Source organism: Rhinoraja longicauda, chromosome 23 (genome assembly GCF_053455715.1).
Source record: "Rhinoraja longicauda isolate Sanriku21f chromosome 23, sRhiLon1.1, whole genome shotgun sequence".
In the NCBI taxonomy this organism is placed as follows: domain Eukaryota; kingdom Metazoa; phylum Chordata; class Chondrichthyes; order Rajiformes; family Arhynchobatidae; genus Rhinoraja; species Rhinoraja longicauda.
Window position 1 is genome coordinate 29433578 of NC_135975.1, and position 12314 is coordinate 29445891.

General features: G+C 45.3%; 1 protein-coding gene across 1 annotated transcript in view; it reads right to left on the bottom strand.

The window, feature by feature from the left end:
- Positions 1-12314, bottom strand: part of LOC144605119 (1-phosphatidylinositol 4,5-bisphosphate phosphodiesterase zeta-1-like) — a 70657-nt gene that overhangs the window by 21955 nt on the left and 36388 nt on the right. The window contains exons 6-9 of the mRNA XM_078420186.1: positions 6636-6818; positions 4777-4933; positions 3324-3440; positions 1325-1494 (exon numbers count right to left, since the gene is read on the bottom strand). Of these exons, the coding sequence (XP_078276312.1) occupies positions 1325-1494; positions 3324-3440; positions 4777-4933; positions 6636-6818 (627 nt within the window). The remainder of the gene's footprint in view (positions 1-1324; positions 1495-3323; positions 3441-4776; positions 4934-6635; positions 6819-12314) is intronic.

Below are 12314 nucleotides of genomic sequence, written 5' to 3' on the forward strand. Positions count from 1 at the left end.
ACTCATCAGTGGCTTCAGTGAATGAATTCAACTGGGTGGTATTTTAGTATGAATAGTTTGTCACTACATAATAAAATGATCAACACTCGCACCACGGTTTTAAGGGCCTGTCCCAGTTACGCGATTTTTAAGGCGACTGCCAGCGACTGTCAAAGTCGTAGCAGATCGCCAAAATTTTCTTTTACCCTACGACAATGCCGAGTCAGGTCGATACAAGTTACTTTTTTTGTGAAACAAGCACCTGACTAAGAGATTACACCCATCTTCGGAAACATCGCAAAATTCCCACGCTTACCTGACCGTCAAACTGTCGCCTCCAATCTACCTGTCAAATGTCCTGACGGTAAATAAATTGGCTAAACAAAATTATCTTCTGGTATCTTCAAATGCCTTTTCTTAATTTAATATTACGTGCTTCTAAATGCATCTGCAACAACCTAGCACACCTGGGGACAGCATGTGACAGCACCCGCAATAAGCTACGATACCTGGCGACAAGCCAGCTGTCGCCGAGAAATTTCTATCTGGAAATCCGCCGAGATCCGCTACGATTCATTGAAGACTCCTCACGATCATGCCCGCGACACCCCGGCGAACGTTTGGCAACAGCCTAGTGGCCGGCAGTCGCCTTAAAATCGCCTAAGTGGGACAGACCCTTTAGAGATACAAGGAAATGCAGATGCTGGAATCTTGAGTAAAACACAAAGTGCTGGAGGAACTCAGCGGATCAAACAGGATCTGTGGAGGACATGGATAGGCGTCGTTTTGGGTCAAGACCCCTCTTCAGATATGCAGCCTTCAGTCTGTAGAAGGGTCCCGACCCAAAACGACACCTATCCATGTCCTCGAGAGATACTGCCTGACCTGCTGAGTTGCTCCAGCACTTTATGTTTGGCACTACAGTTTTAATCAGTTAATCAGAAATAAGGAAAGGCAAAAAGAAAACCCAAAGAACCAGAATTTTTTTGTCTCATAATAAAGAGTCCTCTGACCATTCTAAACAACGCATGGTAAAAAATAAATTAAAAATAAATGAAATGAACAAATACGTTAGTATTTGTTTTTCAGCAAAAACCCGATCGTACCAATATACTTCCTGTCACTGACAATGGAAACTCATCACCACTGATTTAATTTGTTCCTACAATTGATAAAAATCTTGCATGAAAGCTCTCTATTAACGTGGATACTGAATCAAACCATTGTTCGGAAACCTATAGGGTAGATATGGGTTAAATCTTTTCCGGCATATGATACAGTGTGACACAGTTGGATAAACTGATGAAACTTGTTTTGTACGGTTGATGTAATACAAACTGCAAACCTGTATTAAGGCAATCACTGGATCAAAGTTGTATGTTGAAGCCAAGGGGTCAAAATTCATGCCTTTGGTCATAAAGTGAGGCTTAAGGACATAGCCACATCCTCCATTGTCCTGAAACCTGCCTCTGTTTAGATCCATGCTCAGTCCGGGAACCTCATAGTTTAAAGCAACTGTAGACGGAAAGAAAACGTATTGAGGACAGAAGTTCTGCACTCTGTACCTTCTGCTTCATTCTACCTATTGTACTTGTGTTTGACCTGATTATATTTATGTGTTGCATTATCTACACATGTAAAACAAAACTTTTGACAATAATAAATCTAACCCGAGATGTATTTTAAGAAAGCAGCTGCAGAAAATGAAGAGTGCTGAGTTTAGTTTAGAGATCGGTCCACCAAATCCACGCCAACCATTGATCACCCATTCACACTAGTTCTATGTAAGCCCAATTTCTCCCTACTTCACTCCCTACGCACTAGGGGCAGTTTACAGAGGGCCAATTAACCTACAAACCTTAAAGTTGTGGAAGGAAAGTGGGGCACCCGGAGGAAACGTGTAAACTCCACACAGACAGCATCCAAGGTCAGGATCGAACCCAGGCCTCTGGCGCTGTGAGGCAGCAGCTCAACCAGCTGCGGTGCTGTGCTGTGATAATTGGCCAAAACTCTATGAGACTTATAAGCTCTTTACGTTAGAGATACAAATATACTACAGGTGTAGGAATCTGGGGCAAAACATAAAGTGCCTGAGTAACTCAGCGGGTAAGGTAGCACCTGTGGAGGGACAGGACAGACAACCTTTCGGGTCAGGACCTTCAGATTCCACAGAGTGGGAGGGAGGCAGTGAGAGAGGGTCCTGCAGAACTCTCGTTGGAGAGAGGAGGAGAATTTCTTAAAAGTCAAGTCAAGTCAATTTTATTTGTATAGCACATTTAAAAACAACCCACGTTGACCAAAGTGCTGTACATCTGATTAGGTACTAAGGAAAAAAGAAACATACAGTAGCACGCAAACATAACAGCACATACAAAACAGTTCACAGCGCCTCCTCAATGAGCCTCAAACGCTAGGGAGTAGAAATAGGTTTTGAGCCTGGACTTAAAGGAGTCGATGGAAGGGGCAGTTCTGATGGGGAGAGGGATGCTGTTCCACAGTCTAGGAGCTGCAACCGCAAAAGCGCGGTCACCCCTGAGCTTAAGCCTAGACCGCGGGATAATGAGTAGCCCCAATTTGGCCGACCTGAGGGACCTGGAGTTAGAGAGGTGGGTTAGAAGATTTTTGATGTAGGGGGGGGAAATGTCCATTTAGGGCTTTATATGTGAATAGGAGGAGCTTGAAGTTGATTCTGTACCGTACTGGGAGCCAGTGGAGAGAGGCCAGAATCGGAGTGATGTGGTCCCTTTTACGGGTACCCGTCAGGAGTCTCGCTGCGGCGTTTTGGACCAGTTGCAGGCGGGACAGGGAAGATTGGCTGATCCAAAAGTGGGCATACTTTGACGAGATTTCTCTGTGAAACAGTAAAATGGAGACACACGGAACTGCAGATGCTGGATTCTTGATCAATATCTTTAAAGCATAGATTTAAGGTGGGAGGGGCAAAGTTTAAAGGAGATGTGCGGGGCAAGATATTTTACTCAGAGGATGGTGGGTGACTGGAACACGCTGCCAGGGGTGGTGGTGAAGGCAGATACGATAGTGACATTTAAGAGACTTTTGGATATGCAGGGATTGGAGGGATATGGATTACGTGCAGGTAGATAAGAGATGGTCTTGGCATCGAGTTCAGCATGGATATTATGGGCTGGAGGGCCTGTCTTGCCCAAAACTATGTTCCATTGTGTAAAACATCAATTGCTGGAGCAACTTGATGGGTCAGGCAGCATTTGTGGAGGGAAATGGATGGTTGATGTTTTAGTTTTTTTAGCAAGAAATATATATTTACGGGGAATACCAAATGTTTACATAAATGATGGAAGAGGGGGTGAGGGGGGGTACTTTACCCATGTGACAGCCAACATTCCAGAATTCGTGAGGCTTGTAGTTGGAATGATTCCTTCTGTTGCCTGCAGAGTAAATCCTGAAGAGGAATTTCGAATTGTGCTCCACAAATTCACTAGCTAAATGAAAAGATACATTGCATTATTTTGAAGGAAGGCAGAAGGCCCATTTAAATACAAGCAAAAAAATGAGATGCTTCTTTAAAAAAATGTCGCCCATCTTTTTCTTATTTCAATCCTTACTCCATTTTATTACCAGACTGGACACAGAAGAAATCTCATGTTGGTTTAGTTTACTTTAGTTTACTTTAGTTTACTGTTGATTCGCTTAGAGGTACAACATGGAAACAGGTCTTTTGGCCCACCGGGTCAATGCCAATAATGGATCTCCTCTTCACACTAGTTCCATGTTATCCCACTTTAACGTTCATTCCCTATATACTAGGGGCAATTTTACACAGACTAATTAACCTACAAAACCTGCACGTCTTTGGGATGTGGGGCAACTAGGACACACAGCGGAAAGCCACGCAGTCACGGGGAAAACGTGCAGACTCCACACGGAGAGCAGAGTCGCTGGACTGTGAGACAGCTGCACTACCCTGCTGCCAAACATCACACCACTCTAAAAACAAGCGGCTATGAGTAACCCTCCCTCTGAGTTCTCAGTCACATCTCTGTATGTGTTTGAAGCTGCTCATTATCAGGGAAGCAGTCTATAAGAGTTTGGCCGTGGTTGGGTTGACGACCATGAAGTTGACTCAGTTGCTACAGAGTCATAGAGTCATACAGCACGGAAACAGGTTCTTCGGCCCAACTTGCCCATGCTGACCTATCTACACTCTACCCATCTCCCCACATTTGGCTTGTATCCCTCTAAACCTCTCCTATCTGTGTACCTGTCCAAATTTATTTTAAATGCTGTTATAGTACTTGCCACAACTACCTCCTCTGGCAGCACATTCAATATACCCATCACCCTCCTCTGTAGGAGAAAGTTGTCTCTCAGGCTCATATTAGATCTTTCCCCTCTCACCTTTAACTGATGCCCTCTGGTCCTTGATTCCCCCGCCCTGGGGAATAAGGACTGTGCATTCACCCTATCTATTCCATGAAATGTGTTCTCAGTCACATTTCCGGTGTGGGCAAGTTGGGCCGAAGGGCCTGTTTCCACTCTGTATCACTCGATGACTCTACGTGCTTGAACATGTTCAGTATCAGCCTGTCGTAGTTTGGCTGTGGTGGTGTTGACGACAATTGCTATATTGAGGTTGCATCTCTGAAACTAGAACTCACCATCGCTCAACATATATATAAAAAAACAGTGCCAACAGCAGCAGTGACCAGATGATAAGATGAGGGAAGCATTGAAAACATTGCACGCCGTATTTTTAATCACTCCTAATAAACCTCAGGAGAAATGATAAACTATTGATCGTAACATATGTACATTTACCTGATTGCTTTACTAACTTCATGGCAGTCTGGTCTGAAATTGAATTACTTTCATAGAACACCTGATTGTTCCGTGAATGCTTGAAGTCCTTAAACTCGACTGGCTTTAGATACACGATGACATTTGAGAATTCCATTGCAAGTCCAACCTTCCTTTTCTGCAAAGGGAAATTGTAAGATGTCGAAATACAAACGAGATACAAAGAACTGCCCATGCTGGTTCGCGATAAAGGACTCACTCAAAACTGCTGGAGTAACTCAGCGAGACAGGCAGCATCTCTGGCTGGAAGGAATGGGTGACATCTCAGGTCGAGACTCTTCTTCAGACTGTCATTCGTCTTGACCCCACTTCTTTCAGGTTTCCACTTTCAATTTCTAGCTTACTCCCCACCCCCCTTCCTACTATCAGTCTGAAGAAGGGTCCTGACCCGAAACATCATCCATTTTCATGTTCTCCAGAGATGCTGCCTGAGTTACACCAGCAGTCTGTGCATTATTTTGTCAAAGTATAAACCTTGGATTGATCCTGAACTACTTATGTCAAACATATTACACTCGTATGTACTATTTTTCAAGCACGGGCAGAAGATTGGCTGGCTGTCAGAAGGCAGGGAGTGGGAATTAAGGTGGTCTTTTCTGGCTGGCTGCCAGTGACATGGTATTCTGCAAGGGTCAGTGTTGGGCCTGCTATTGTTCACGTTATATGTAAGTGATCTGGATGATGGAAGTTTGCGGATGATATGATGATAGGCGGAGGGGCGGGCAGTGTTGAGGAGGCAGAGAGTGTGCAGAAGGGCTAGGACAGGTTAGGAGGGTGGGCAAAGAACTAACAATTGGAATACAGCGTAGCAAAGTGTACAGTCATGCAGTTTCACAGCAGGAATAAAGGTGTAGACTACTTTCTAAATGGGGAGAGGATTCAGAAATCGGAGGTGCTAAGGGACTTGGGAGTGCCGGTGCATGATTCCCAAAAAGTTAATGTGCAGGTTGAGTCGGTGGTAAGGAAGGCAAACGCAATGCTAGTATTCATTTCAAGAGGTCTGGAATATAAAAGCAAGGAGGTAATACTGAAGCTTTATAAGGAGACCACATATGGAATTTGTGAGCAGTTTTGGGCCCCATATCTGAGGACGATGTGCTGGCATTGGAGAGGGTCCAGAGAAGATTTACGAGAATGATCCCAGGTATAATTGGGTATAAACTCCAGCCCTGGGCCTGAATTTGCTGGAGTTTATAAGGATGAAGTGGGCCATCATTGAAACTTACCGAATAAAGTAAAGCTTAAATGGAGTGGATGTTTAGAGGATGTTTCCAGTAGTGGGAGAGTCTAGACCAGAGGAGGGTGCAGACTCAGAATAAAAGCACGTACCTTTACAGTAGAGAAGAGGAGGAGTTTATTTATCCAAAGGGTGGTGAATCTGAGGAATTCATTGCCACAGATGGCGGTGGAGGCCGTCATTGGATATTTTAAAAGGGGTAATTGATAGGTTCTTGATTAGTAAGGGCATCAAAGGTTATGGGGAGAAGGCAGGAGAATGGGGTTGAGAAGGGAAAATAGATCAGCCATGATTGAATGGCGGAGAAGACTCGATGGGCCGAATGGCCACATTTTCTATATGATCTTGTGAACCCTCTTTCTCCCTTTCTCCTCCAAACCTGGACCTCCCCTCCACTACCAGCCCATCCCCCTGCCCTCTGCACTCCCTCACCATGCTCTCCACACTCCCCACTTCCCCAACCATGCAGTGAGGCCATTCCCTCAAGCCCAGTGTGGCACTAGTCCCCTGGCAATGCGCCGGGCGCCCACTCTCACCACTCTGCAGGTGAGGACCGGCCACAAGGCACCACCTCAGACTCTACCTTCTTCATCCTGAATGCCCGGATTCCAGCGGGAACCACGCTCACGACCTCCGACTCTGTCTCGGGATCGAACTCTTCCTTGATCTGTCCCACCTCCCCTTCCACCAAGTGCCAGATCGCAGACACGGTGCAGCTCAGCTTCCGGACGTTCCTGCACTTGATCAATACCTTGTGCTTGAGCTCCTGCAAAAGGAAAAAATAAATACAGGGAATATTCAATCGGGATACGGGCCTAACAAAACTAAACATTGCACACAGAACAGTGCAGCAGAGGAACAGGCCCTACGTGCCAAACAAGGGGAGAATGTTAAACTTGTCTCCTCTGCCTGCAGGTGATCCATACCCCTCCATTCCCTGCATTTCCATGTGCCTTTACAAAAGCCTCTTAAACCCTACTATTGTATCTGCCTCCACTACCACCCCTGGCAGCACGTTCTAGGCCCCCACTACTCTCTGCTTTAATTTCGAGATGAGAAAACATTTCTTCACACAGAGAGTGGTGAGTCTGTGGAATTCTCTGCCACAGAAGGTAGTTGAGGCCAGTTCATTGGCTATATTTAAGAGGGAGTTAGATGTGGCCCTTTTTGCTAAAGGGATCAGGGGGTATGGAGAGAAGGCAGGTACAGGCTACTGAGCTGGATGATCAGCCATGATCATATTGAATGGCGGTGCAGGCTCGAAGGGCCGAATGGCCTACTCCTGCACCTATTTTCTATGTTTCAATAACCATGCTACGCAAGAAGAGATAGTCTATGGATGGCAGCGTGGAGCAGCTGGTAGAGCTACTGTGTCACGGCTCCAAAGCTCGAGTTTGATCCTGACCTCCGGTACAGCCCTTGTGGAGTTTGCACGTCCTTCCCTGGGACCGTGTAGATTTCCTCCGGGTGCTCTGATTTTCTACCACATCCCAAAGACATGCGGGTATGTGGGTTAATTGGCCCTCTGTAAATTGCCCCCAGTGTGAAGCAACTGGATGAGAAAGTGAAAAAACACAACTAGTGTCAAAGGTGGCCATGGACTCGGTGGGCCGAAGGGCCTGTTTCTATGTTGTATATTTCAATCAATTCAATCAAACCTATCATCGTCAGCCTATTGTATTCTCATCACTGGGCCAGGTCCATGCCTAGAGTAACGGACTTTCATTGGGAGATAATATGCCCTTCCCGTATATTAGTAGGGAAACTTCCTCTAAAATTCCAATGCCTTTACATCCTTCCTTAAATAAAAGGACCAATACTGTCCTCAGACTCCCCGCATCGTCTCATCAACTCCCTATTTCATTAAAGTAATACCTCCCTATTTTTAAATTCAGATCCACTAGCAAGACATAAGTTTTTAAGAGTTTACAGGACATAAGGGTTAGGAGGGAAAGATGGATCAGCCATGATTGAATGGCGGAGTAGACTGGATGGGCCGAATGGCCTATTTCTACTCTTATCCTTTATGCCCTTATGATAATCTTAATTTTTTTTCTTAGCCTCCTGAATTGCTTGTTGTACCTGCGGACTAACACCACGTTCTACCCTCAGGTATTTTTCTCTTTGTGCTAATTGTACTTGTGTACGGCTTGTTTATGTTCAGGTATGGTGTGATTATGTGGATTTAATTGCCAAAGATGGCGGTGGAGGCCAAGTCAGTGGGCACTTTTAAAGCGGAGATTGATAGGTTCTTGATTAGTAAAGGTGTCAAAGGTTACGGGGAGAAGGCAGGAGAATGGGGTTGAGAGGGAAAAAATAAATCGGCCATGATCGCAATGTGGAGCAGACTTGATGGGTCTAATGGCCTAATTCTGCTCTTACGTCTTATGGTCTTCTTGACTGGATGGCGCCCAAACAAAGCTTTACACTGTATCTTGGAACATGTGACAATAATACCAATAGTAATACCCAATAGTAAAATAAAAAAACAAGGAACTGCAAGATGCTGGAATCTTGAGAAAAACACAAAGTGGTGGAGTAACTCAGCGAGCCAGGCAGCATCTGTGGAGGGAATGGACAGTTGACATTTTGGGTCGGGACCCTTGTTCAGACTGATGGGAGCAGGGGGAAGAAACCCAGTGCTCTAGTTGTAGACCAAAGGTTCCCAGTACACTGAGCAAGGTCCCAACCTCGAACGTCTCCTATCCATGTTCTTTACAGATGGTGCCTGCCCCACTGAGTTACTCCCACATTTTATGGCTTTTCCAGTAACCTAGCATCTGCAGATCCTTGTGTTTGCCAGTACACATATTGTTCCTTGCTGTTTGTATCTATGACGGATTGTGTCACTGGAATTAACAGTGCCCGGTGCGGCTCGGCCGCGGGGCCTAACATCGCTGGTGCGGCTCGGCCGCTGGACTTAACAGTGCCCGGGCCGCGGGGCCTAACATCGCCCGGCGCGGCTCGGCCGCGGGACTTTTCATCGATGGTGCGGCTCGGCCGCTGGACTTAACATCGCCCGGTGCGACTTGGCCGCGGGGCCTAACATTGCCCGGTGCGGCTTGGCCGCGGGGCCTAACATCGCCCGGTGCGGCTCGGCCGCGGGACTTAGCTGCGCACGGCTCGGTCGCGGGGCCTTCCATTGCCCGGTTCGGCCGCGAGACCTCTCAGCGCCCGGTGCGACTCGGCCGCGGGGACTTCCATCCCCTTGCGGGGACTGTGCGGGTTGGTCGGGGACGAGTTGTCTGTCCGTGGGCGTGGGGAAGAGAGTGGAAGTTTTGTTGCCTCCATCACAGTGAGGGGGTGTTTGGAGTCACTGTGATGGACGTTTGTGTTGGGGTCATGTGTCTTGTGTTCTTTTTTGTGTGTGACTGCTATGTAGTTTCGTTCGGTACCTTGGTACCGAATGACAAATAAAGCTCTGTTGAACTGTTGTTGAACAGCCTGGGCTGTTAAAGATTAATTAAATAAATTTTACAATCTAAACTTTAGTAATATTAAAAACATTAAAAAAATAGAAAATAAGTTTTAGAGTTGCTGGTACACCTTACCAGCATGTAACATCATGGAAACAAAATCATTGCTATTACTAATATTACTAATATTAGCCATTTATAAATCAATTATGAGAGTAGCAAGGCTTTTAAGATTATGTGATGCTTTTTTATGTGTTTATACACCCCGTAAATTAATATTAAAAAAAACTTTAGTATTATCTCCTCCAAAAGTCAACTGTGTATATAATACCACATTTATAGATGTACGAGCAAAGTAAATCACACTGAAGAAACTGTGGACTATAACTCAATGAAACCATCTGTTTTATAGTGATTGCTTTATACCTCCAGAATTCAAATGTGAAGATTTGGCTTGAAGTGGATAAAAGAATCGCATTGAAAGAAATTGGTGGAAATGAGGGGTTTAAAAAGTTATTTTGTTAATTTTGTGGTGCTGATATGCTTTATTGATTTACAAAAAGGACATAAAAACCAGATATCAAATTAATTTTGCTTCCGTCAGCTCTTCATATTTTCTCTTCAATAACTCTCCATGCCATTATTCCGAATGACTAATGAATAAATTGATAACATACAATAATTTAATAGTTTACCAGTTGCACTTGGGAGAATGGTGGACCTTTTAATCTTTTTCCAGGATGCCACCTTTCCCATCTCCCTACAAATGTATCTCCGTTCCCCATTAGAGTTCACAATTTTGACTACAAGATACACATTGCTGTGACCTACCTCAACTATTAACCACCTCCGTGTATACAATTTAGTTTAGTTTACTTTAGTTTAGAGATACAGCGCGGAAACAGGCACTTCGGCCCACCGAGTCCATGCCGACCAGCGATCCCCACATATTAACACTATCCGACACACACTAGGGACAATTTACATTTATACAAGGCCAATTAACCTACAATCCTGTACATCATTGGAGTGTGGGAGGAAACCAAAGATCTCAGAGAAAACCCACGCAGTCACGGGGAGAACGTACAAACTCTGTACAGAAAGCACCCGTAGTTGAGATCAAACCCGGGTCTTTGAGGCTGAAAGCGCTGCAAAGCGTCAACTCTATCACTGTGCCACCATGCCGCCCTAAGTATCCCTTCATATTCTTCAAAGGCCCATGATGTCAGATGTACAGTAGGTGGCATTCTGAAGCTGAAAACTCCTTGTTTGCTTTTCTCTACAGTGCCAATTGATTGATTGATTGATTGAAAGATACAGCATGAAAACAGGCCCTTCCGCCCACCGAGTCCTTGCCGACCATCGATCACCTGTCCACGCTGGTTCTATGTTATCCCACTTTTGCATCCACTCCATACACACCAGGGGCAATTTACAGCGGTCAATTAGGCGGTTGTCAGGGGTTATGAGGAAAGGCAGGAGAATGGGGTGAGGAGGGGGAGATAGATCAGCCATGATTGAATGGCAGTGAGACTTGATGGGCTGAATGGCCTAATTCTGCTTTTATCACATGAATGTGTGAACCTTCAAACCCGCACATCTTTGGGAGGTGTTGTAGGGTGGAAGAGGGAGGGATGGAAATAGTCAAGGGAAAATTCAAGCTCTGGATTTGACAGTAGGTCTTCCAACCCCTGCGAGTCTGCCAAATCGTGAGGAACTCCCAAACCAAAACGTCACCTATCCACGTTCTCTGCCTGACCCCCTGAGTTACTCCAGAACTTTGTGTCTTACTTTGGGAATCAGAATCTGCAATTCCTTGTTCCATCCATATAATCCAAGGTCAGGTACTATCATCCTGACTGTTCGGATCCTGATATCCCCAGGATTCTAACTACCCAAAAATCTATACTGTATTTTCTTAACTCTTTGTTCAATCTATCAGAAAATGACTTTGACTAGACAGCGAGGTGAATAATAACTGTACAGGAGAGTACATTTAGTTGAGTTTAGTTTAGCAGTAAAGCATGGAAACAGAACCTTCAGTCCACCGGGTCCACGCTGACCATCACTAGTTCTATGTTCTCCCACTTTCTCGTCCACTCCCGACACCCTAGGGACAATTTTACAGAGGGCCAATTAACCTACAAACCCGCACGCCTTTGGATGTGGGAGGAAACTGGAGCACCTGGAGGAAACAAGGGGGAGAACAATCAAACTCCACACACAGACAGCATCTGAGGTCAGGATTGAACCCGGGTTTCTGGCACCATGAGGCAGCGGCTCTACCAGCTGAGCCACTGTGCAGCTTCCAGTTCTGCTAAGAGAAAGAATCAGTACCTCTGCAGACCTATTGACATTGAATGTGAGTTAAGTATATGTGAGAGAGCCAGATCCTTCCAGGGGTTTGTTTAATGAGCTCCCATGCGGCAGAAGGTACAGAAGTTTGTAAGCGCGCACCACCAGACTCAGGAACAGCTTCTTCCCCTCTGTTATTAGGCTTCCGAACTGTCCTTCCAAAAGCTTGGGTCCTGTCCGATTTACCTCTACCCCATTGCGGACATTGGACTTTGTCTCTGGAACTAATATGCTATAATCTTGTATCATAACCTTTGCTCTACCTATTGTACTGGAGTTTAAATTGATTGCATTTATGTACGGTATATCTAGTCGGTTTGGATAACATGCAAAACAAAGCTTTTCACTGTACCTCGCTCGGTACACGTTACAATAATAAACCTAAACCTAAACCCAACATATGCTCTCACCTGCTCAGTGCCCACTGTGTATTTTCTCTTTTTTAAAATTTCGGATTTACGTCATTTGCAATGTTTTGCTTCCTCGTTTCT